The sequence below is a fragment of the Drosophila rhopaloa genome, unplaced genomic scaffold, assembly GCF_018152115.1.
Source record: "Drosophila rhopaloa isolate 14029-0021.01 unplaced genomic scaffold, ASM1815211v1 contig_163, whole genome shotgun sequence".
NCBI classification, from domain to species: Eukaryota; Metazoa; Arthropoda; class Insecta; order Diptera; family Drosophilidae; genus Drosophila; species Drosophila rhopaloa.
In genome coordinates this window covers 2,645,231-2,672,167 of record NW_025335043.1, presented here as the reverse complement: position 1 = coordinate 2,672,167, position 26,937 = coordinate 2,645,231, and the positions used below count along the sequence as shown (strand labels likewise).

The 26,937-nt window shown below is 41.5% G+C and overlaps 3 protein-coding genes across 4 annotated transcripts; 2 read left to right on the top strand and 1 right to left on the bottom strand.

Annotated features, from left to right (window-relative positions):
• Positions 1-96: 96 nt before the first annotated feature.
• On the bottom strand, positions 97-1,458 carry LOC108040263 (cytochrome c oxidase assembly protein COX18, mitochondrial). The gene is made up of 2 exons (XM_017117662.1): positions 918-1,458; positions 97-863 (listed from the first exon to the last, which is right to left on the bottom strand). The coding sequence occupies exons 1-2, from the start codon at positions 1,380-1,382 to the stop codon at positions 273-275; spliced, it is 1,056 nt and encodes a 351-aa protein (XP_016973151.1). The 5' UTR covers positions 1,383-1,458; the 3' UTR covers positions 97-272.
• Positions 1,459-1,956: 498 nt separating this feature from the next.
• LOC108040273 (F-box only protein 33) lies at positions 1,957-7,450 on the top strand. Its single transcript, XM_017117682.2, has 5 exons — positions 1,957-2,190; positions 2,744-2,899; positions 2,961-3,065; positions 3,124-3,940; positions 4,004-7,450. Exons 1-5 carry the CDS (start codon positions 2,048-2,050, stop codon positions 4,133-4,135), a joined length of 1,353 nt encoding a protein of 450 aa, XP_016973171.1. The 5' UTR covers positions 1,957-2,047; the 3' UTR covers positions 4,136-7,450.
• Positions 7,451-8,917: 1,467 nt separating this feature from the next.
• LOC108040259 (arginine kinase) lies at positions 8,918-26,740 on the top strand. 2 transcript variants are annotated; one of them, XM_017117656.1, is made up of 4 exons: positions 8,918-9,164; positions 10,387-10,440; positions 12,870-13,424; positions 25,168-26,740. In XM_017117656.1, exons 2-4 carry the CDS (start codon positions 10,397-10,399, stop codon positions 26,249-26,251), a joined length of 1,683 nt encoding a protein of 560 aa, XP_016973145.1. In that variant the 5' UTR covers positions 8,918-9,164; positions 10,387-10,396; the 3' UTR covers positions 26,252-26,740. The 2 variants fall into 2 exon arrangements, with proteins under 2 accessions (XP_016973145.1, XP_016973146.1); XM_017117657.1 differs by lacking the exons at positions 8,918-9,164; positions 10,387-10,440; positions 12,870-13,424 and adding an exon at positions 24,198-24,446.
• Positions 26,741-26,937: the final 197 nt, after the last annotated feature.

The window sequence follows — 26,937 nt, the reverse complement described above, 5'->3', positions numbered from 1 at the left end:
CTCGGATGTCGCCGAATCAATTGAGTGGGCCACTATCTGAACCAGTAATCTCAAGACCTTTCTCGCTGGCTTATCGTCTTGTTTTGTTTGCATTTCTTTCAGGGGTTTTTACTTGTTTATTTGTTTCAGAGAAATTGAGATGATGCAGCATTAGGATGATGATGATGATGATTTACAGTGGCGCAGTCGCATTTAAGGGTTGTTTATATTTATATAAACCACAAAACAAACTCAACGTCTTACCTAAATTAGACTAGGTGATTATAACAAGATCATTTGGCTTCTGGCTTATCAGCCGGTGCCCTCTCGACGAGCCTGAGCCGCTGCTGTATTTTTAGCCAGAGCAAATCGTACGGTTGGCTTAGTTCCGTTTGCGTCTTGGGAATTCCCACAGATCGTCGCACATCCGGCGAGAGGATGAGCAGATTCTGTGCGAGGCCAAAGCTGCTGGACGCCACCCAGTAAACACATAAAGCTGACGGCACGGTACAGGCGACTGGAATCATCACAACACTCAGGCCACGGAATACATTGTTGGCTATGCCTTGCAATCGGGTGGGAGGACGCGTTCTAGACATGGCTTGCACTTCGATGATGGCCAAATTGATTAGGCCTAAGGTTACGGGCAGGATATAGGAGCTGTCCACCACTGTGAGATTGGGAATCCAACCAAATCCCCCAATGGTCATTTCGGTGGCTATGATTTGAGCTTGAATGGCCATTGGATCCGGCAGCAGGTAGACTAGATTGCGCAGCGCCACGGATTGAAAGATCCACAGAGGAATTTGGCCCCACAGCACAATCATGGTCTTCATGGGATGGCAGTTATCGCGGACTATCAGATTCTGCCACTGCTTCTTGATCTGAAATGCCATTGAAATTAGTAGTGCATAGAAAACGTTTTCTTTTGAACAAACCGAACGCCGGTATACGATCTGCGTCTGCTTGTCGCTCCACTTGAACTTGTGCTTGGCCATGGCCGCCTCTTTTTTCAGCTCCTCCACGATGGCGGGCATCTCCAGCGCTATCTTCTCGATCCTGGTCGTGATTTTGTGCTGGTAAATGGTCAGTGGCAGGGTTACTACGCTGCGGAAGAGGAAAGTGGACAGCACGATGGATGCCCACCAGGGCAGACCGCTGTAGTCGTGTATCTTGATGAGCACATCCTGCATGTAGGCCACGGGCGTGCTATTGGACAAAGTCTGCCAAAAGCCCACCAATCCACCGGCATTCGCTAGTTGAATACTTGTGTTTGCCGCCTCTGTGGACGCCAGGCGATGATTGTACGTGTTATGGGCAGTCGTTGTTGTTGGGTAAACATAGTTATAAGTGCCAGCAAGTGTTTGCCTTCTGCATGCACGCAAACGCAGCAATGCTGCCATTTAACTTTAATAATTAAAAACTAATCGAGATAAACAACTAAAAAGAAATAAAGTAACATCTGTTTCGTATAACAGAACAGCTGACTGATAACATACTCCTCCCAACATCAGTGTGACCATAATCCGAGGGCCAACTCTTAAGCATGATTAACCCTTAGGTAGTCTTAGTAACTTTAGCGTCACTATGAAAGTTTAGAATATATTTAAATGGTTTTTATAAGCCGTATAACAAAACTTTTACAAGCCAGTTGGTCGTGTAAAAATACATTATAAATTAAATAAATAGAAAATACTAATTCATGGAAAGCACAGGAACGAAAACGTATATAAAATAACCCAGAAGAGATTGGGGGGCCTAGCTATGTATGTTCAGGCAAACCTGTAAGCTTGTATATTTTTATTGATAAAATAGATTTTGTTTTAATTTTCTTAAATTTGACTGAATATATCTCCACATATCTTCTCATACTTTTCGTGATATTTGTATGGTTAACAGTGAAGAGAAATGGTGTGACCATTTTTCAACCTGTCAAACATCGATATTACCGATGTCTTAAAACATCGGTGCCTTCGATGTGTTAGCATCGATGTTTCTCCACCTCTAATACTCGGCTGCACTTGCAACTTTTCATTGTTTGAAACGCAATTAATATATAATTCGAGTAATGAATTTTAGCCAACGCCAACCAGAATGGCACACAATACCAGCAGTGGCACTAAATCACATCTTCGACTATCTGGATCCCCCCGACCGAAAATCGGCAGCAAGTGTTTGTTATTCCTGGAGACTTTCATTTTTTCAGAAACGGTAAGTTCGTGCCCTCTGTGTGTGTGTGAGTGGGTGTATGTGGCTGAAATGTTTAAATTCAGAGCTTATTGGGTATATTTCCTTTGTTGTTTACCCCTATATTATAGCCGTGGGCTAGTGAAGCACAAAAAAACATCTGTGCAAGTATAGCAACCAAAGAAAGACCCCAGAATATATAAATCTTCCGACGCATTTGGCAACGTTTCAATGTGTGGGGCAAACGCCTCGGCCCGTTTGTTTATGTTAGTGTTGAAAAAGGGGAAAGTCCAAGATAAGCGGAATTCCCCGTGCCAATAAGTGCAATTAATCAAACTAATTGATCCGATCATCTATAAGCTGTATACAGCGAAATTAAATTTATTTTTATTACTTACATACGTGTACGTGTTCTGTTCTGTTTAATTTAAATTATACATTATATTGTGCTTAGAACTAAAAGTTACATTTATTTTTGCTTAAATTTTAGTGTATAATTTTTTACCAACATTAAAAATATTTATGTTGTTAAAAAAAATGCCTAACACTAATCAATTTTCTTTTTTTAACCCAATAGCTACTTTAGAAACTTTCGCTTTCATTTGGATGTGGGCATCGATGATCAGTTGGCCTTCTTCCATCGCTCCATGGCCAATTTGGCCAGGGAACTGATTGTAGTCTTCGACTTTCAAAATGCATTTCACATCCAGAAAATGCGACGACTTCTACACAAGTAAGTTTCCTTAAGAGGATCGAAAAACTGGCCAAACTAATTTCTTTTATTCTACCCGCAGAGTGGCACGCTGTGATAATATTCAGAAATTGCGTTTCCAAACCCACAATGTGGGCCTTGTTGCCATCGGCGGTATGCACAGCGAGCACTCGGTGGCCATCGAACAGTATGTACCACTCCAGATAATTAATTTCTAAGATAAATAACACAAAAAACACCCACAGATGTTTCGTGGAGCCGCTGAAGCTGTTCCTGAACCGCAAACGTCAGTCCTGCCAGCTGCTGGATCTTGGGGCCATCGAGGCCCTCTCATACTATGCCCACGACTTCCTAAAATCCATGGGCAAGCCCCAAGAATTGTTGCAGTTGACGCTGGCCAGCATTAAGTACGATCCTAGTCACTATCCCATCCTCACGCTGGACGCAACGCTGCTTCAGAAATGTGCCGCCCTGCAAGTGCTCTCCCTCGATTACGATTCACTATCCGACGAACTGCTGCACACCATTCAGGTGCTGCCTCTGCGGAAGCTGCTCATTGCGGTGCACGGCCTGGACAGCGAGGAGCACCCCAACGTGTCGGAGACAGCTTGGGCCAACTTCTCTGACCATTTCTCAAGCATTGAGCTGGTGCTGACCCTGGTGTACGCCTACGAAGCCATTGAGCTGCTGCAGCATCGTGTCCTGCGTAGAAACATGCCCTTGACCCATGTGCGACTGCTCTTCTGCGAGCAGATGAACGCCGAGGCTTTAGACTGGATGTCGGTTCATCACAGCGAAACGCTTCGCAGCATTCACTACGTGGACTCGGCGTACAAGCATTCCAACCGCATGGACTACGCTCGCCACGGCTTTCTGCGCCAGGACCCGTTCGTAATGATGGCCTGGCGTTGCAAGCAGCTGGAGGAGATCGTGGTGCACGGGTACTTGATGGATCCGCACAACCTCGTGGGAATTGCCAGGCTTCGGGGTCGGCAGCTCAAGCGTCTGGAGGTCTCTATGATCGACTGGTCCAGCGCTGCTCCGCTAAATGCTTTTAATGAGGTGAGTTGTTTGTTACTTCCTTCGGGGACTCCATGTGAACATCCCTTTCTTATTCTGTCACAGGAAATAAGCACCTTGCTGGGACAACAGTGGTCGCCCATCACCCCCGACAAGATGCCGCCATCGCTGGCCCTTGACTACGAGGAACGCGATCAGTTCGTGTACGAAATGTTGCGCCAGGATCTCAGCCAGTAAGTGGTCGAAGTAGGGACTCACTCAAAAATAACCAAAAATTGAAGCAAAGTCATCAAGTGAACGAATGAAAAGCAAACATGACACGTGATCAACTCGAGCGCATAGAAATTAATTTAAAAATTGCAAAACCTAATTACGTAGCTAAAACTAAACCCAAAAGAGATATGTAAGCAAAAAGAAAATTCAACCGTTATACTAAGTTATCAAAATTTGTATATGTAAACCAAACCTTTTGATTGGCAAGCATTTTATAGACGTTAAATTTCCTAAGTTTTTAGTCTTTGTTATCAAAATCGCTATTAGCCCTTGTTAGTTAGACTAAAAGCGAATATGAACAGCAACAGGAATGTAAGGAGCAAAGCAAAAGACTTGAGCACTTCACAAATTAATGTAATTATGTAAAGGGGCTAAATGAGTTTGTTGAAACCTGCTAGAGAAACATCATTTAATAAGCAACAACAACTGTGATTCAAACGAAAATGCAAAAGCGAGTGCAGATGCAAGTGCAAGTGCAAGCCAGTGTAAGCAATTGCGACACCAACTCTCATACAAAACAAAAACGACAACAACAAATTGTTAAGCGAATTGTCTAGTTAGCTAAGTTTAAAAGTAACAAAACAAAAGTGTTGAAAAATGTTTGTAAAACCAAAACTACGACCAATGTCAAATTGTTTGCTCAAAATTCAATTGGCACAAATTGTTAACCTTTGTAGTAGTGTGAATAAGAACGGAAACCGGCGCTCAATTGTGATAAACCAACAAACAACAACAAAAGCAAATGTAACAACAACGAGAGCTCGATCCTCGTTCGCTAAGCGCCGCCATTTGTGTAGTTTAAAGTGATATTACCAGCAACAGCAAAGAAAATTGTAAGCAAATACAAAATATATGTATTGTAATAGCCAAAAAGAGCTAAGTTTGCTGTCACGTGTGGTACATGCGTTGTGGCCAGAGAAACGGGCCAGAAAGCTAAGCAATTGTAAGACCCAAACCAACTTTTAAGTATTTCGTAGCACAGGCATTAATTTATACAACTATGTACTATATTTAACTTATGTTTGCACAAAAACAGCAGCATGTTGTCACGAGCCGCGGCTCATCCTCCCCAGAGTTGCTTGCCGACGAACAAGTACAACCGCAACAATGACAACGTCAACAACAACAACAACAATGGTACCTGAAGATCATGCTGAGCATTTAGAGAACAACAGAACAACAACCACAAAGTACTTGCTCAAATCTAACAATCTAAACAAACACAAAATCTATTGAAACAGAAGACTGAACGATAAAGAAAATCGCGACGAGGGTGTTGTCTTCGTTGTCAGAGCAATGTGGAGGATGGCACTGGGTTCTGGGACAAGCAGCCGCAAACAAAATGCGATCTCAAAGACAACTCTTACAACTATCCAATCGACCATTTATACTTGTATGTATCTATATGTAACCAATGCATGTAATAATTTTTGTTATGAACTGCAATAGCGAATATTAATTTGTAAATCGAGTGCAAATCATGTGTAAAGCGAAGCAATCTAAGAATGTCAAGCAGATAAACAACCACTGTAACACGGCCACAAAAAAGAAAATCTAAAACAGTGTCGGGTTCTGCAAGAGATTCCAAATCCGCGGCCCAAATAATGTAAGCAGACCTGTTTTTTTTGTGGCTGTGTATTTAATTTAAGTCTAGTACGTACCAACACAACAACCAACACCAACAACAAATGTGATAAAAGTGTCATGCTGCTTCCAAGTATAACAACCAGTGCAAAATGCCACCCAAGAAAGTGCACGACCGAAGCAATGAGAACAGAAGTAAGCATTGGAAAGTCAGGGCCTGATTAATGGGAGATATGTTACATAAGAGCTCTATTTCATAGCCATCCGACACCTAAGTTTCTAGGGATTTAAAAAAACCAAGATTAGGAGTTCAGTGAGCACATAGTTAAACATAGGGTCCGAATTATTTATAGTCTTCAATATTATTTTTTGTTTCTAAATGCAACCGAAAACTGAACTCCCTAATATTACGTGAATAGTCACTTTTTTGTTCACTTATAAAAAGAAAAAACATCTATACCTCAAAAAAAAAACAAAATTAAAGTGTCGTTTAGGTAGGGAATAGAGCCAATATCCAGCCATCATTAAACGTTAGAGGGCCGTCAATCAATGGATTCATTCAATTACAATCAACGTAAATGAAAAAAAGTATTATGTTTTTCTGTTATACTAGAGTCACTTCCAACGCTGCTGTATATGAGTAACGTTCTTTTTGTATACTTACTACAAAAAAAAATATATTTTATATGCCATTTATTGTATTTAAATTCGAGGAAACCGAAACCAATTTTGTAAACCATTCCACAAACACAACAAACCAATGCGATTTATTCTAACGTATGTACTGATTCAGTAGCAACACTGCAAAAAGGGAGGCAACAACCAAGTTTAAGATAAGTGTTGATCGAGAACAACAACAAGAAGCCAGCGTGTTAATATATGTATGTAGAGTATGGCCCGATGTCGATATTCAGGGGAACAACAAGTGTGACACGGGCGTGGTGGGGTAGAAAGGAAAAGAAGATAAGGTACAGCCGTGCATTAACAACAATGTTTATATATGTATATGCAAGTTATGCTTAAAAGTTATAAGAGCAAAAGTGAAGAAAGCTGTGATATAACAAAATCCAACAAAAAGGCAAACAACAACCGACAACACACAAAGATAACACCGACACATTCAACTACAAACAGACAAGCCAATTCGAAACGTGTGCGACCAACAGAAGAATGTTAACAACCTTTCCAAAACTAAGAGCCAGGAGAAGGACCATCGGAAATGGCCAATGATAAGAATTAAAAGCGAATTGTAGGAGATCGAATCAGATCCAGTAAAAGTTAGCTTAGCAGGATTACGAAGGAAGAGGAGGAGGGGAACCAAAGTTTTGAACCGAAGTGTTTAAGTATGCGGAATATATCATTCGTACTCCAATCAGGAAGAAAAGTGAGGAGAGAAATCAAATGTTAAATTATATAGCGATATGTAATAAAACACACACATAAAAAGTGCACATAGCTTTAACTATATGGAAGCAAACATTTTATTTAAAATCAATTTCAATTTGATTTGCCATGTTTATGATTTGTGCAAGATTTTAAAGCTTAAATATAAAACAAAACAGAGGCCAACGACAGTTTGTGTGGCATATGCAATATCATTAAAATGTAAGACATCCAAGAAATATAAACCAATTAAAGCGTAGAAAACAAAATGCATTCAATTGAAAAACCAATAAAATCGTTTGAAACTTAAAACAAAAATTCTATTTTAAATCGTGTGCCAAAGGGCGAACACACATTATTTATTAAACATAATCCTCCGCAAGCACTTAAAGCTTTATTTTCGTTGCCTACTTCGTGGGGGTCTTATACAATAGGCCAATGGAAGCCCGAAGGGACCCGATTAAAAGTACATAATTTAAAATAATAAAAACGTAATGTCAACAAAAACAAAGCGCCCACACTCGCGAGGACTTCCGCTGAGCAACGCAAGCGCTTCAGGATGTCGGGAGCTTTTCCCAGTCCTTGAACTTTTGACCTTGTTTCTGGCGTGCGATATCTCGCTACTGCGGTTATGTAAGCTAGTGTAGCAGTGTTATGCAACCTGTCCACGGATTCTGGACGCGTGCCACTGCATCAGTGGCTCTCAAACTGCAGCGGACCCGCCAAGCGATAAGACCCAATTAAGTGGGCTTTGCAGCAGAGATAGCACTGTTGAATGAATGACTGGACGGTACGGTCGTGTTCATTATCTGGACTTATCTGGCCCACAACAGACAGCCGGCGAAAGGCGTCAGCAGCCCTTTTTTCGCGAAATGTGATAGTTTTGGCCAAGGCCAAACGGTTAAACCAACAATAATAAAAAGTAAACACTGATTAGCCAGTTGCAGTGGTGATTCGTCCAATCCCTCAAAAACAGTACCCAAAAATTCTATTTTAAATATTTCGTTTATTGATTAGGCAGTCTTCTGGCCAGGTTTAGCTCGATTATTGACACATAGCGGTCGCATAGCGTAAGCGTATGAGTAACAACACGAATCGGAGAGTACACGCAAATAAATATCCAAAGGCTACACCGAAAAAAAACACTACCTCTTAAATAATTAAAATTTATTTAATTATTATTAAAAATATTAAACTTATTTGTAAAAATAATTGAATCCCTTTGGTGGTATTTGTCATTAAAATTAAAATTTTAAATTTATGAATATTTATTTTCAAATATAATATGGTGTTGCAGGAAACTTTTTGAGAATTTGGTCACGGTTCGTGGAAAATCACTTAAAGAATCTGGTCCTGTCTCAGAAGCTGTATAGTTTGGAGTGTTTTTGAGTATTTTTTTCTTAAATTGTTTTGTGACACTTAAAATAAATGATTTTATTAAAACGCCTTTTGAAAAGAAAATATTAATGAAATAAAAATATAAAAAGGTCTATTGGTTAGAGATATCAAAAGGGATTACTATATATAGACTATCAAATATATTTATTTTCATTTCCTCGCTTTGAATATCATCTTAAGGTTTTTTTTCGGGTGTATATCTGGCACAGAACCCGAGGGTGCGATGGGGGTGGGGGCGAATCTCGCGAGAAAAGCTTCGTTGCAAGTGCTAGGAAACATCGGCGTCGGCGCTCTCTTTGGGGCTCTCTCATTCGGGGGCCGACGTAGCCGTAGTCTCGTCGCTTTTGCCGCCAGTTAAGCAGTCGATTTTCGCACGGAGCACGACAGTCGAAAAAAATTGAAAGAAGCATTCAACAGCAAGAGGGCCAAGTCGAGAGAAAATTAATTTTGTACCTTAACTCAAAATCAAACAGCACAGAATCGAAACCTGTCCTTAATATTTGACCAACTGTGAAGCATTTAAACGAATCAAACCTTTTGATACACGAGAAAAACGAAAGAGGACCCTCCGGAAACGACTTTCCACTTTTTCTAGCCGATTTATTATTACCCAACAGAGGCCCAAAAGGTGAGTGCACGCAGAAGGGGTCACGCTGAAAGTCCCAAGTTGTTTATTATGTGTGGCATGCTGCAACAGTGAGTGTTGTGGGAATGAGTCTTCCCACCCACAAGTCATCTTCCACATCAACCCACTCATTCGCTCAGTGTGACGTAACTGTCAGTGTGTGTGTACCATCTGAGATTGCTCATACGCCGCGTGTGCGAAAGAAAACAAACGCAGACGGGGCTTCGTTGCGAATTTCGTTTGTTTTGCACAAATCCGTGGGATAAACAAAGCTCAGGGGTTTGTAATCAGTGCGGAAAATACTCATAATTGATCGATGGCGAAGCGGTCTAAATTTAGAACCCTTTCGACCATTGGGCGCCATCCGGTGCACAAAAAATACCCCTTTTCACAAATTGATCTGCAGTGCACGGAAAACATTTCTTAAAAAAATGGAAAAGTTTTTTTATATTCAAACAATTGATTTTAAAAGCTGGCGCTAAAGATTCTAAGCATTTGAAATTTGTAATTAAATATTTTATTGCCTAATTAAAGATAGAAAAATATTTTTAAAAATAAAAGTTATTTATGAGGTTCTCATTAAGAAATATAATTTATTTTGTCACGATTAAATAGAAAATTTTTATATTAAATGAATTCTTTAAACTCAACAGGTTAATTCTAAAGAAAATTTATAAAAACAAGGTTTTAAATTAAATGAATGAAATTTCCATATGAAAAGTTCAAAAATGATCCTATTTTTTCCGTGTGCTGATCTCTGGCCGAATGCCCAGAAGCTTCGACGCTCACGTGCCTCGGCGCTCGACGGTTCTGCGAATTTGGCATTCTGCATTTTGCATTCTGCTCTACGGCAATTCGCACATCCATGCGCGCTTTGTTTATAAATAAACCTTGAATAATGCCGGCATATTTTCACTGCTGTCTTTTCGCTGGTGGTTCGCAGACTGTTTTTTATCTCCATGTCTCGATTCTTAATTGAGCTCTGACTCTCTAGAACTTACTTTGCTGATGAGCGAGGCGGTCGATTGAGCATTTTGCATTGCCTGACGACGACGTCATTTGTTGCGCTTTTGGAGGTCGGTCGGTGATGATTCAGTGTCAGACCAACAAGTGCATGAGCAGTGGAAATTGCCATTTAGAGTGCAATTAATCCGTATAAATCAGCGGCCAAATTGCTTATAAATTCACAAAACTATTTACTGATTCTATTCTATATTATTTTCAGCTAATACAAAATGTTCGCTTTGTGGTACCTAACATTTGCCGTCGATGAAATACGGTAAGTGCACAGGCGATTTTCTACAGTTTGACAATCACTGAAGGCCACAGGGGGTGTGGGCGAATTTTGGTGCCTACTTTTGGGCTGAGTAGTGGATGAATGTGTAGAATCTATGTAAAGTAAGATTTTGGGGGCATGATCAGCGCCTTATGAGGGAAGATCCTCGAAGGTCCTTGGAATCACTATCTCTGATAAGTGAGATTAAAGTATGAGTTAAACAAATATTTATAATCCGAATTTTATGGTTGTATGTACCTAAACCTATTCAAGGTTGGTCCTTTTAAATTTTAATAATCATTTTGGGCAGAAAATGTAAGCTATCAATATGCTGTGCAAATATATTTAAAAGTCAAACGAAGGAAATTTTAAACGTTGGGAAGGAAGTAATTACCTCACGTATTATGATGATTCAATTATTATCCCCGACTTTCTTTAAGAAAAGCAACTTCCATGCATTTAATAAATCTTCGCGATAACTTTGTCGCAATCATTGCAAAACCGATAATCTAATCGGAATCACTTGATAAATTAGCCCAATATAGCTTTCTGTTTCCGCGCATGTTGCGGAACGGTCGTTATGGTTGGAAGGTGTTAAATGCCACCATTCAATCCCCGTGCATTTGGCAACAAAGTTAGTCACCTAGCACTGTCACATGATGAACTATCTGCCCGTTTTCCACTCTCCCACTTCCCCAATCTCGTCGAGCTCCCCCAATAACCGGCTTTTGCGGCTCTAACTCTCATTCGTGATAAGTGCAATCAGCTCTCCGCACAAACACACTCTCATTTGCACATGTGCGAAACCGAATTCGCAATTTTGGGAAAAAATAAATAAATAAATGCTAAGCGGCCAGTTGTTATCTGCCGGCAATTAGCGTAATAATGAAAGTGATAATTAGAGTTTGGAGCGGTATTAGTTTTTTCCGTTCTCAGCCGGCTTTTTGCCCCGGTTTTTCTTGGTGTTAGTTAGCCGGCTGGAGCTCGTTTATTTGCTTATCTATTTGCCGCACGAGTTTTTCGCCAGCTATTGCCGATTTGGCCTACGTGACAAGAGAAATGCGGACATTTCGCCTAGAAATGGGGGAGTGGAGAAAGTAATTTCGTAACTCGAGAGGGGAAATGAGCGAACTGTGGTTACAGCTCTAAGTTACGGCACTTAAGGGGCATCTAAGCACTACAATGTTAGTGCCACGCCTTCTACTCGGGTAACGCCTTTTAGAATAACAAAATAAATAATTGGCTCTATTACGTTGGTTTTTATGGCGAAATTTATTTTGGTTTGCTTGTCATGCCGTGGGTTAAAGAGAGCTTTGAGCCTCAAGGGGATTCAACATTCTTGGATTTTATGAAATTGGTTTTTGTGAATTCATATCAAATATATAACTCTTTAATATGAGAGAATTCAGAAGGTTAGGCCTCTTTTTGATTTAATCATTAGCTTGTAAAATAATTTGTGTTATATACTTTTTGATATTTTTTCTTGAAAAAAACTTTTAAGGTTTTATTTATGTTTAGAATAAACGAAAGAAAAAGACAACGATTTTACACTTATGGTTGTTGAATTCAAAATGCAGGATTGCATAAAACGTGGCCTATGTCACCCTATGAATTACAGTAACTAAAAGTAAAATAAGTTTTTAAAAAATATTGCTCTAATATTTCTTAGAAAAAAACTTTATAAGGCCAAGATTCAACATCGAATTGCAAGGAATAATAATTAGTTATCCTAAAAGTTTAGTCATAAAACAAATTATTATTAAACAATTAGCTATTATATTTAATTATTTTCAACAAAAACAGTCAACACCTTCGTGGATCCTTAAAATCATAAAACTGTATAAGAATAAAACTACGTTTATATTAAATACACTTCTAAGCATATAAAGCTTATTATAAACATAATATATACATAATTAGAACAGAAAATATAATATTGGAAAAATAATCAACCCTACATATAGCTGTGTTTAGTAACCTCGTTAGCTTACAGCTAATTTGGGAGTGGTCACACTGCTTGTCACTTTGCATTGTCCCTTTTACTTTTGTCATTCGGTCAATTAGGACGTAGACTGCAATTAAGTTTTGATTTGCTATTAAAAAACCTGGCTTTCACGGAAACTGTTGGCTATTTATTGGATTTCAACTGAGTGCGGGGCTTAGATTTAAAGGTAGGTCGGATAATTGTGGAAAACAATTAGCATATAGTGAATTTTCAATAGCGTCACGCTTCGTTGCTCTTACTCTGGAAGTTTCTGGAAACTTCAGTGGAAAGGTGCTACAGAGAACTCGCTTAAGTGCGTTAATTGAGCATTATTTGAGTATTTAGCGAAAAGTATGTTTTAATTTAGTTGTGATATTTATTTTCTTTGTTTTAATTTTTAATTTTTATTTATTCTTATTCTTTTGTTATTTCCCCTTTTAATTTGTAGCAAACGTTTAGCTTGGTTATTTAGTTCTAACAAGCCTGCAGCGCAAGCGCTAGACGACAAGCCGGCAAATCCCGCTCCCGCCAAGGAAACCGCCCCTGCTCCTGCTCCGAAACCCGCTGCAGCGCCTGTTCCAAAGCCTGAGCCACCGAAGCCAACCCCTGTGGTAGCGCCAAAACCCACTCCGGTTCCAGTTCCTGCTCCTGTTCCCCCGAAAGAAGAAGCCCCCGCACCGAAACCAAAGGCTGAACCTGCTCCCGCCCCCGTTGTTGCTCCGCCCAAACCAACTACACCACCCAAACCCAGCAGTCCGCCAAAACCAGCCGACAAGATGCCTATCCCGTTGCCCAAATCCTTGAGCGAGGCCACCACCAATGGCCAAAATGGCAACGCATCCAATGGCAGTGGCCCCGGAAGTGTGGATGAACGTGTTTTTGGTGCCCAAAAGACGCCCGAGAAGGTGCTCCCGGCGCCCAAGGATGCCAGCAACGACTTCATCAAGGGCGAGACCAATGCCTTCATCCAGTCCATTAAGGAGGCACAGCAGCTGGGCGAGCGGTAAGCCTTAATACCCTTAGTTTCTTGTTTTATTTTTGTAACTTTTGAGTTGTTATACTCGTTACCAGTAGTATTATATGGGCAATTTACTTATTTATGAAAAGTTATAGAATGCTAGCGTTTCGAATCTTGAAAGGCCATGTATTAATTAGTTATCTCCGTTTATTGAGTATGAACGTCAATATTTCGGAAACCAAAAGAATAAGCCAATTGGGATCGAATCTTAGGGTTTTCTTTGTTTAAATGGTAAAAGAATATTTTAGTATTACAAATATCTTACAAACCCAACAAACTAGCTTAGCTTTTAGAAATTAAACGCTCGAAGGTAGGCCACGTATTTCTAACCATAGTAGTTAGTAGCAAGAATCTTAGCGGCCCGCTCGTTTATATCGTTCGTTTTGGTTTATTTCTGTAACTTTTGAGTTTTTAAATTTAATTTTTCCGCATCTCCCATGGTGAGAAGTGGGTTCAATGCACTCGGGTGACTTCTCTTCAACGGGCGAAAATAGTTGCCATGCGGCAGAAAGACAGCCGCTTGGCGACAACGGTGCAGCATCAGCAAATTCGTTGGATCATGATGATGATGATGATGGCTCTGGGTGGAGACCACAATTTTCTGTTATTTTTGTCTCATGTTCTCTGCTTGGGCGGACAGCTCAAGTCAAGTCGTCTACTCACATGGCGTCGCCTCTTTGGGATCTGGTGCTGCATGTGCAGTCTACAGTTTATTTATGAACCTCAACTTCGTCATGTGTTTGGTCTCCACTTCCTCTAATTGCGCGCAATTGATTTTCCATTAATATTAATCGGAGAAAACCTTGGGGCACGCAAGCCCTATCGGCTTGTCCTTGCCCAGGTGTTCAAGGATTACAGGCCGCTATGCGAGGCAGGTTTATTAGTTTTTGGCAGGCTGCCCAAGTGAAATGGAAATGGTAATGATGTGCCTCTGACGGGCCATTATGAGACCTGTCGCGTCGCTTGTAGTCAGGTCACATGATCTCCCCCATGCAAAGTTTATTTATATTTGGAAACGCAGCAGAGGCTGGCTGTTGTGGCGCGACAATGTACACACGTTTCATTACGTCTCATTGTTCATATGCAGCAAATTAGCCCGGCAGCAGCAATATTTGCCTCCTGCTGCGGAGAGATCCCATTTTAGCCCGGCGTCATGCCTCATATCTGATCCGCGTTTGGGCCCTCTTTCATAATGCCCCCTTTTTGTCGTGATGGACAGAGGTCTTCATTTAGGTGTCTTGTTTGATGTACCTCCATATATACATATATATTTATAATACGGCTGTACATATGTACGGATATATATTTTAAGCACTTGGCTCGCGTCTGTGCAAAAAATTGCTTTTGGCAAGCGTCGCTTTTGATGTTCTGCCAAAATATTGTTTAGCAAACAAAAGGCAAGAGCCGAAACACAGATGGAAAGTTGACAACACGAACTGAGCTTTTAGCATATATGCGTTTTCGTTCTATAGCTACGATCTGTTGCAATCCGCGGATAATTAGCCACTAGCCACTAGCCACTAGCCACAAGCTCCTCCTCCATTCCATTTTTAAGCAGTAATTTCACAGCTAATTGCCCAGATAGCGGGCACTGGGCATTAAGTTGGGCTCGTGCTTCGCTGGCCGCAAATTGAACTAATTAATAACACATATTTCAAATGGTTTACTCATTTTTCGGCTTTCGTTTTTGCAGCCCCCAAACATTAGCTAGCTCCACATTCTCGATCGCTGGCCTCCAGTGAGGCCGCAATCAGTCAATGACTAAATGCTTTTATAAACATTGCGAACCATTCATACGTTCGAGAATGTTATGCAAGATTTTTTGATTCGTCAGATGTGCGGATAAAGATCATGTATGTATGTCGAGGCTTAGTGTGTAAGCAACCGCATCTGAGGAATCAAGCGGGATTTAGCTCATTGTAGGCTCGTCACATGAACCCCCAGCTCAATACTAATCTTAAAAAAGATATATACAGTTGTGGTTAAAATAATAGATCTGAAAATGTAAAAGCTTTATTGACAAAGTTTTGGCAGACATTATGGTGTGAAATCAAATACTTTGGCTTATATCTTATTATTTAGATATTTATACATGCACAGAAAACAAAAATATTCGCTAATGGTTTATTAATGTTCTACATAAAAAACCTATTTATTATAATAACCAATAAATGTGTTTATTAAGCAAGTAAAAATATAGTTGAATCATAGAGAGAATCGAAGAGATGTATAACTACGACCCGGTCTGTGTGTTCTAAACCCCTACATGCTAAGTGCTTTCTCAACTGTGTGTCAACAGTAACGAAATCGCCAGTGGCAGCTATTGTATCTACATATCCGCGAGCTTGTTTCGCAAGCTTTTCAAGGTCAGCCCGGTATAGTATATGCCATTTCGCTTTCCCCCCACTTGTTAGTAAGTGTTCAGGTCTATTGTTCTATGCGAAATCCTACATGGCACCAGCCCCCAAAGTCTGCCAGCTGGTTGATGGGTTGGTTGCTTCGTGGTTAGGAGTCGAGTCGCAGTGAGATGGAAAGCTGCTGGGCGCATTTACGTAATCCCAGCGCCACTTGACGGCGGCTATTGAGAATGAAAATGAAAACGAAAACAGGCGGGGCTGAAGTGACATCTACCAAAGTAAAAATTGAAAATGCGCAAACTTTCTAAGGAAAAGCAGAGGCGACGACATTTCTGAATTATATAAGCTTCCTGCGTGGCTGCTGTCGCCTGGCATCCATTTAATATGTATCAAAAACTAATCTGCACATATTTTTTAACGTAAATAATTTGATTGTCGGAATGGCGGTTTGATATGTATTTTAATGACCGCCCGTGGAAAATTCGTGTGCCGATAAAAAGCAAAAGTTTTTTATTTTTTTGAAAAACAACACACGTAGATAGATGGGTTAGGTATCGTATTTGTCTTTCGATGTTTGCTGCGCGTTGCATAAATTTTGTTGGCAACTTTTCAAATATTTTCCCTCGGTTTTCATTTAGTAACAAATGAATATGTTCGCTTCGATAACACAACATATGTATTTTAGGCTTACCCAAAAGATTCAGATGGTTTGTGTGAGAATTCAATATCAAGTTCAAGACATTTGTTAAAGATTGTGTAAACGATTATAATAGGTGTGTTTATTTGTTTGAAATATGGGAAGCGAAGGGTGGGGGCTCCGTGCAAAATAGGTATTTTAGTTGGCACATCTATGTATCTCTAGTATTTATCCCATCTCCCCCAATTTTGTTTAAATCTTTTACATTCAGCACCACAACATTTTTCATTATATATTGAGGAATTAGTGCCAAAATTTATGACGGCTACGTTATTTGCTTTCTATCTGGCCAAAAACAACAGAGTATTCTTATATCTGGATATGTGTAGATATATTATAAATCATGCTATATTCATTACAGACCAGTCTTTATATCAACAATTGCCTCAACGATTTTAAAGCGATTTTAAAAAACAATAATGATTTTTAATGTCTTTATAAGATTAACAAATTTTGGTTTAGTTTACTCCTATAAAAGGAATCAAAAGTTCCACAAATAATGAATGTGTGTTTTAAAATTGCTAGCGGTAATCTAAGGTAACATTAATAATGTGTGTGTTAACAGAACAAGTATAAAAACAAAATTCGGATATATAAGTTATGAATGATGTATTTTGTCATCTATGCAAACAATATGGGTTCTCTGCTACTTTGTTTTCGATGTTTGTTCATCATTTTAAGCTCGGATCTTGTGAGCTGAGTTCCATTCCGAATATTTGCGCTTCTCATGAGGGAGTGACTGTTTACTGGTGCAATTGTGCCACTTGCCTTGATTACTTTCATCGCATATCATACCATATCATTTCATTCCGTTCGCTGTCGGCGAAGTCTAGTCATAATTAAGCGATGAGACCGCTCCTTGAGTGTGCGGTTGTGTGAGTGTGTTCCGCACACCCACCAAATGCAGCACACATACTTAATATTTTTGAATTGCGGCTGCAAGAAGTCGGTGCTCTTCTCTGCCCTCTCGCTCCCACTCACGCATGGAGCAATGCAGTTTTCTAGCTGTTTGCGAAGCGAACACTTTCCTTTTCTTTCTTTGGGCAGTGAGCTTTCCTCGCCTTGCGTGTGTGTGTGTGTGCGAGAGAGCTTTACTTTCCTACTTTTTAGTCATACGTCACGTCCTACGTCAATCGTCGGCTGCTACTAATACATAGTCACACGCTGTAGGTACACAGAGAGAAATGTTGTATATGAAAATATATAAAAAGTACAAAAATAATAGTTTCAAATATTTAAATATTTTATTTTACTAAAAATATAAAAAATATATAAGAAAGTGGTAGGATTTGAGCACTGTTTTATGTTAACAGCAAAGGCAGATGCTCTACACCTATGGCGTGTTATGGGTTTTAACTATATTCACTTATTAAAATGATATTGGATATGGAAAAAAATATTTTATTTTAATATCGAGTTTTTTTTGTGCATGCCACACGCGGATAGAGGCGGAGGCAGAGGAGCCAGGAGACAGCTTTTGCTCTCTGTCGCTCTTCGGAATTGCTGTCTGTGTGAATATTTGCCTTCGTGTAGTTTGAAAGTGAAAGAAGGAAGGGTGGCCTCTGCCTCTGCCGCAGTCGCTGCCTCTGCCTAAGTTGGCGCTATAAAGCACCGACTGCAGTCAGTTGGGTTAAAGAACAGAATATTCTGATCATTGTAACGTTGGACGTTGAATTCTACGGTTGCAAAGGTGAGCCGTTCTCCAAAGATAATAATTGCAAATCAAGTGAAAATTTCAGACGTTCAAGTATCCCACAGATACAGTGACAAATTTTTAAATTTTAATATTTAATTTATTCGTTTTGTGGCACCTAAAAGATAAATGGCAACCAGCATACAGTGAATTTATAGTTATACTTCTTGTTAAAAAATGTGAAATGCATTTAAATTTTAATCTCTAGAATTACGTGTCTAATGAAAATTAAATTTTCCCCATTTCGGAATTTTTGAACAAGTGAATGGTTTTTAAATTTCAATCGCTTATTTAAGGGGCTTGTGTACATTTTTGAAGTTTAATATCCATTAAAAATGGTGAATTACGTTTAGATGTTTATCTTTATTGGCAATTAAATACTGTTTACTGCTTTTAGATTGAAAATGTTCAGGAAATAAGATATTTAAATGATTTATTTTTGGTTTCAAAAATAGTAACCCTATATTAATTTGTACTTTTTTTAGATGTGAATATTTTAAAATTAATAAATTGGTAAAACTAAAAGTTAAATTTACGAAGCAAAGCAATAATTTAGGGTTTGCTTTTAAATTTTTAAAAATAGTGTGTCAAATAAAAATGTAATTTCTTTTTTTTTTTGCAACCAAGGCAGTAAAATAACTATAACTATAACAATGAATAACTTAAACTAAAACCATTTGCCAATTAAAATTAATTTTCTTCTGAATACTTACGGCTATTAAATAATATTCTCCCGCTGGGAGTTTGTGTCTGTGCTTGTGTTAAATTTTCACATCCCCAGTTGAGTCATGCAATGCATTTTTGCAATCCGAAAACCGGTTACCGGCGAAAAATAAATTTATACGGGCGGCTATAGGCCATAAAGCTTTAAGTTTATTGCTATGCAGTTTCAGATTCTTTTTTCATTTCGCCAGCCAGCAGCAGAAACTTGTTTGGCCCTGCTGTCACGGTCTGGCAGCCGTTGACGTTCCGTCCGTCTGCCGCATTTGTATATACCATATAGTTGTGCAATTTTGCGGCCAAATGCCAATGAACGGAGGACTGTACCGCTTGCCAAATGCAGTGGATAGGCGTTGCAGGGGGGTCCGATGTTTGCGGGGGTGCAGTTTAAGGTCGTCCGTTCGTTGGCTTGTAGAAAGTGCTGTGTAGCGTGTTCCTGTATCGATTTCGATAAGATATTGGCCCGTGTTAATACCATTCTAACTAAATGATAGATAAGAGGCGACGAAACGAACATTTTGTTAGCACTTGGTTGGCCTCTTCGGCTTTTTTTCTCCCTCTCTCTTTTTCTACACTCCTTGAACTTGCTCACAAACGGCGGCTATTAATAAATAAGAAAAAGTTCTTACTCGGCAATAAAACAAAAATTTTCGCGGTCAATGCCAGGCAATTGCATAATCGCTGATAGGTATTTTATCTATAATTTCAATCAGTTAAACGAGTAATGCTTGACCAGCACAAAATCTGGGCAACGCAATCCCAGGGGGACAATTATATAAGACAGTTTGAGACTCACTGGGAACGTCCGATCGAATTTACCCAGCCAAATTTAGTTCGGGTTGATATAATGCCGGCTGCTATAAATACAACCCCGCCAAAGCAAATAAGCAAAACAAAAGCACAAGCACACACCGGGAAATACAGATGGATAGGGTTGGCTATATAAGTAGGTAGGTATAGGTACCTAAACAAACGAAAATTCCATAGACATATTATATAGGTGAGCAGCTGACAAGTTTACGAGGGTCTTTGTATATGAATTGAGCTTTGTATATCATACAGTTTGTTATATTCAGCAAACAAATCGCGCAAATTTGTTCTACAAATTGTTTGCTCCGGGTTTTTTTTCTTCTCCACTAGCACATTGCTGTTAATTATTCAATTGAGATCCATTAAAGCGCTCGACTGAATAAGAACGGAAAAGGCAGAGTCGGAAAAAATCGAGCGAGGAGCTCGCCCGATTAAGTTGTCACAAAGCTGGAAAATCCGCTTTTCCCGCAGTCTAGATAGTTAACTAGGTAACGCTTCCATTTTCCCTGGCCAAACAAAAGGTTGCAGGTTGCATAATCAAAGCTGGGTTGGGTGCTTTGGCTAGACAGGAAATGGAATCGCACACATAAATCATCCAAAGGCGAGGGGAAGCGGCTCCCCAGAGTGCCAGCCAATCAATTTCGAATAACACCAAGTCTATTCTTCTCGCAATTCATTTGGCCTGTAAATAAACAAATATTTTGAATAGCTTAAATTTCACAAAAACGTAAACAAATCGAACGATTCAAGTGCTTTCGATGAACCAGCTATTCCAATATTTTTGAAACCACTGTGACTGAATGAATAAAAGCTTTTTATCACTCTCTTCAGAAAGTTCTCAAGGACTTGTGGGTGGTGAAAGCTGCCGGATAAATAAGTCCTTGATTTCGGGAAAGCTTTCTATGAAAATTGATTAGCTTTTGATTAATTTTTACATATACTTACATGTACAAAGTAAAAACTTGTAAACTTGTTGTAGAAAGTAATATACGTTTTACTTTTTACTGATGTAGAAAACGCTAGATGGCGACAAATACCCATGTAATAAAAATATATTAAGATATAAACAAATTTTTTAAATTTGTATTCTGAATTTATGAGCTTCTTAAAAGAGTAAATTAAATTCAATTAATAAATTCCCAGCATTTTGAACTTCCCCACTCACTTCGAACACTTACCAGATCTTGCCAGTTCCCCAGAATATATGTATGCATCCTACTTAAAACCCTTTGCAGCTTCTATATCTTAATGAAGCCTCGTCTGATTTTCGCTGATTGTCTTCCCAGACAGCGCAAATTTAAATCAACGACATCCGGGTAGTGCCTACACCAAATATTTTGCGGCACTTGCTGCTGTGCAAAAAGATATTTTTCATCATCTTTGGCAGTTCTTACATATATATGAATGTGAATATATCTCTGCATACTGACTAATAGAGTGTGAGCCTCTTTGACGTTTTGCCAAAAGAATTTTAATTAAATTAGGACCGAGAGAGAGTAAAATACGAATGAAGAGGAGAATCTTGTCAGTAAATGCGGGTGACCAGCAGCAGCCCTAATAACACCCTTCTGTCCCCGACTCACCACTCACCCCTAATAACCGGACCCCTATAATGCCAGATATATATTAATAAGAGCTTTATGTCGAATTCATGTCACAGCCAGCAATATTATTGGCAGAATGCTGCTGGCTGGAATTATTGTCTAGGGAGCGGGCCACCATGTCCATGTCCAGATTCAATTAGTGTCGAAATGAGTGTGTGAATGAATGTTGGGTACACTCATTTGGCTGGGTTATCAGTTATGCTTCTGATTGGGCCCAAACTTTCCATTCCCCTTATCAAACCCGCTGACCAGTTTTGGAGTGACTGCCCGCCGTTCCCAATTTCCCATTGCAGTCGCTCACGTCGGCCAATTTCCCGAAATACATTTCGAATTATTTTCGTACACTTGCCAATTTCTTTGTGCAATCGACTGGCCAAAATCGCAATTAACGAAGGCAACTATTGCAGCGATTTCTCGGGTGAACGACCAGACCGTTGGCCATAAACTTACCCATTGCACTCGCTGGCCGTTTAGTGTTCGCGTTGCCAGTTTCCTCCGATTTGATTGCAATTTATACTGCCACTATGATGGCGCAACAACCACTTGTGGCCAGAGGAACTGAATTATTTGCTCAAATCCCGGACTGGGCTATCTTATCACCATCCCTCCTTTTGGACTGATCGCCGCTGACAACCGAGACGGTTTATGATTTGAAGTTTAAAGCTTATCAAATACGGGCTTATCTGGCTTGCTCTCCTGGCCAATAACCATACACACTTCTCTCTGGCCTCTCGCCTGCTCTCTTTCTCCAGCTCCAGTTTTGCGGCAGGTGAATTGGTGTTTGCCTACTCGCAATCACTGATTTTCGCTAGCCATTCGCGAATTGTTGCTAAGCCTTGACGGTTGCAAAAAATCCGTGCGTGATATCGTTATAAAGCAAAGGCTCTAAGTAGCCCAAATCGAATTAAGCCGACTTGGTGACGCGTGTGTGATTAGAGCCACCCCAATAAAACTAGAGCTGCTCTGCTGATCCTGATTCCTCGGGGTTACAGGGGGTTATCCTATCCTTGCCATCACCCCGTAAAATCCCTTGTCTGTCCGCTGCTCATCCAGGGTTACATAATGAAATCAGTTTTTTCAATTGTGCGTCAGCTTAATTTGATTTGCCTGGCTTTTAAGTGCTCTCAGACCGGGTTTTTTTTTTCCTCCTTGCCAGCTTTTAGCCTGCCATGTTTGTGTGCTCCAGTTTCAGTTTGTCTATCGGGGCGGCACTTGAGTTAATTGATTAGTTTCAACGCCTTCCAGACAGGCCAATAAGTCATTACTATTATCTGGCATGATTCGGAGCCACTTAAAACTTGGAAGTTTCCAACCAACGCCCCCTTTGGGTACATTGCAAATCGCAAAGCTCACTATCTTTACGAGGCATTAACAAGCCTCATATTACTCATGTGGAGTGGCAATCGGCAGTACAGAACGAAACGGCTCATATGACTCCCAAATGATGTAGAAACTTCCACAGCAAATCAATAAACACTTGGCACGGGTACCAGTTAAAATGGCAAATTATTTTCAATTCGCAATCAATATTTACAGAGCCAGAGGCAAATGGCGATGGAATATGGCAGGAAAAGTAAGTGATCGGCTGCGATTACTCACCTTGGCTTACACCATCGCCCACTGCCCTCCGCTGAGTAATTGAAGCTGCAAATGAAATTAGCCAAAACAAAACAAAAGACTGCAAATACAGGGGATAGTAAATGAAATTTTTCACGACTTAATGTGCATTAGACATGCAATGAGTGTTTGTCTGACGAGACATTGGAACCAGTTCCCTGCACTCAAGTTCAATTCAACCCGCAATGGGTTAATTCACAAGCCTCAAGTGCCCATGTCCTTGTCCTGGGAATCCTGCAAGCTGGCTTTGATTTCCATTTGCCGAGTAATTGATTTTTTCTAAACACTCGAGAGAGCTCTTTGAAGGGAGGGGGAAGGGAAGAGGTGTGCCCGATTCCTGTCATTACCAGAGCACATTTCACACTCCAGCCCGACACTTGAAGTTGACTTGACCGCCCGGGCTGGAGGCTCAACAATTCCCAGCTGCCAGTCGCGTGCTATAAACTTTATTGATTCGAGGAGAGGTTGCAGCGGGTGCATGGGGTGATGGGTAATGGCAATGGGCAGTGGGCAATGGGCAATGGGTAATGGGTGGTTGGTGGTGGGTCCAGCGCATCGAGTAAATATATCCTTCCGCATTATGTTGCCGCTCATCCGGCAACAGTTTGGGCCGGCGCCTGCGGGTAGGCAATGCTGCTTCAACCCTCCAGCCTCGACCCTCCCCGAAATAATCGGCAAATATAACTCTATGGCACTTCGATTGAGAGCACTCTCTTCTGGTAACTCCAGATAAAAATCTCCCAGCTGAGCGCTGAATGCGGCCCAATGCCGGCCATAAAGTGCGGGCCCATGGGTGCGACGGCTCTCAGTTCCTTTCGATTTGCCGATTGAGTTTGTTCGTCCTTTGCCGACTGTTGTGTCCCACGCTCGCGAGTCAAAGGCGCGCGCTAAAATATTCTGCAGAGCAGAGCAGCTCCAGTAGTCAGCCAGCCGAGCAGCAGTCAGCAAGTCCTTTGCTCCCCCAAATAGCATCGCGTAGTGTTTGTTTAGTGTAGTATACATTTGGGCGCGGCAGCAGCGAAAAGCAGAGTCGCAGGAATCTCGAGAAAGGAAGAAAAATATACAACATTGTTGCGTCCAATATTTTGATACCAACGAAGAAGACCACCAATAATTCAAATCAGCTAAAACGAGAATCAATCAATCCAATCACCGAAAATCAAAAGCAATAGCGTTAAGCCAAGCGTGTCTGTGTTTGAAAAAGGAGTGTGTGTGTGGATCCCCGAAAGAGATCCTTGAGGAGCTAAAGCTGCATTGTGATTTCATTTTACCTGCAAACGCAACCAAACAAACGAAGATTGGTTTTTTATATACAAACACCGACTTTGTGACCAAGCCAACGCCAAATTTTTAAACGTTTTTTGAAAACTTTACAACCAACTCTACAAAAACCACACGCAAAATGGGTCTCTGCGCCTCCAAGGACAAGAAGGAGAAGGTGATCGAGGGCGAGGTGGCCAATGGCGAACCCAATGGCACCGCCACGGCAGCCGCCGCTGGAGGAGATGGGTGTGTATCCCGGGGTTCCGGGACTTTGGTGGGCCTAGGTCTCCTAGACAGGAGTTGTCTCTATATGGGTGGGCGACGGGGAGGGGCTGACGTCATGTGAGTGAGTGTGTGTGTGTGTGTCTGTGTAGGTGCGTGAGTTCTGTCTGAAAGCGCCCAAAAATAAAGTGCCATAAAAAAATTATTATTGCCCTGGTCCTTCGTTTTGTCCAGGACTTCGGCTGCGTCGCCATGTTGTTGTAGTGCGCATGTCCTTCGGCGGGAAGGGAATGCGGGTGTATAGTGTGCCGTCGATTTGCGTATTCAGCGGCAGCCGGCAAAATTTTATAGTCAGTCAGCCACCACCGAAAGCAGGACACAACCGAAGAACAGAGTCAGCCAGCCACCACCACTAAAAAAGGGGCGTTGTGGGATCAGGGGTGATGGGTGTTGTGTGTTGGGTGCTGGGTGTTACGGGTTGAGGGTAAGGGGAGGGGGTATTTGTGGCAGTCGCGTGCCAGACCCAAGTCGGGTATGAGCACATGGCCATAACCCGAAACTAATTGCGGGGCAAACAGGCCGGATTCGAGGAAAACAGAAACAAGAAAACATGTTGCCGACTTTTGGGCGCCACAAAACGGAGATAGCCAACCCATAGCAATAAAAACTTAAACTACCGCCCCAGCCACGCCCTTTTACTAATGGTCAATCCCCTTTCTCTCTGCTTCTCTCTGTGTTTTTGCAGCAAACAAGACACCATGGTTGATGCCGCTGTTCTCGCTAAACTGGAGGAGGGCTTTGCCAAGCTGGCTGCCTCCGACTCCAAGTCGCTGTTGAAGAAGTACCTGACCAAGGAGGTCTTCGACAACCTGAAGAACAAGGTCACGCCCACCTTCAAGTCGACCCTGCTGGATGTGATCCAGTCCGGCCTGGAGAACCACGACTCCGGCGTGGGCATCTACGCCCCCGATGCCGAGTCGTACACAGTGTTCGCCGACCTGTTCGACCCCATCATCGAGGACTACCATGGTGGCTTCAAGAAGTCCGACAAGCACCCGGCCTCCACCTTCGGCGATGTGGCCACCTTCGGCAACGTTGACCCCACCAACGAGTACGTGATCTCCACTCGCGTGCGTTGCGGTCGCTCCATGCAGGGCTACCCCTTCAACCCCTGCCTGACCGAGGCCCAGTACAAGGAGATGGAGGGCAAGGTCAGCAGCACCCTGTCCGGCCTCGAGGGCGAGCTGAAGGGCAAGTTCTACCCCCTGACCGGCATGGAGAAGGCCGTCCAGCAGCAGCTGATCGACGACCACTTCCTGTTCAAGGAGGGCGATCGCTTCCTGCAGGCCGCCAACGCTTGCCGCTTCTGGCCCAGCGGCCGTGGCATCTACCACAACGATGCCAAGACCTTCCTGGTCTGGTGCAACGAGGAGGACCATCTCCGCATCATCTCCATGCAGCAGGGCGGTGATCTGGGCCAGATCTACAAGCGTCTGGTGACCGCCGTCAACGAGATCGAGAAGCGTGTGCCCTTCAGCCACGACGACCGTCTCGGCTTCCTGACCTTCTGCCCCACCAACCTGGGCACCACCATCCGTGCCTCCGTGCACATCAAGGTGCCCAAGCTGGCCTCCAACAAGGCCAAGCTGGAGGAGGTTGCCGCCAAGTACAACCTGCAGGTGCGCGGCACCCGCGGTGAGCACACCGAGGCCGAGGGCGGTGTCTACGACATCTCCAACAAGCGTCGCATGGGTCTGACCGAATTCGATGCCGTCAAGGAGATGTACGATGGCATCACCGAGCTGATCAAGCTCGAGAAGAGCCTGTAAATTGCCCGCATACCGCCGAGCATCGTCCCCCCGGCTGGTGGTGCATCCTGAGGAGCTAACATCTGTCCACGGAAGCCACCAGTTCGGGGCACACGCAACAATCAAGAACAACAGCAACACTTAGAAATCTTCGGCTCGTCCGCCTTGTCGCTTTTGGGCGGTTCGAGCTGCAAAAATGTCTAGTTTGTAGCGATGGTGCGGAGCTGCTGTCCCAGCCCGGCGACCTTCGGCATTTTCGTATACTTTGAGGGTTGCGGGCGCAGGCAGCGATCCCATCTTGCAACACCACCAACACCCACAGCAGCAGCATCAACAACGGATAACTATTTGAGAAAAACATTTGCTTAATTACAACCAAACAATGTAAAACATTTTGACATCTGTGTCAAGCAAAAACAAAAAAAGAAACTTTAAATACTTTTATTTTAAGTCTTAAGTTTATAAAAGAATTAAAATTATTAAAAAATAATAAAAAAAATAAAAACCCAATTTATGTATTGTCTTGAATGGATTAAGGATTCAAGAAGAATAAAATTGAGCGGATACCTAGTGCTATGATCTAATTAAAACTCATTAAAGAGTTGATTTTGATTAAGCTCATTATTTGATAAACTTATCATAAACGGTATTGTTCCAAGTTCTTGACTGCAGACGAAATAAATGTAATATTTTACTAAGATGCTAAT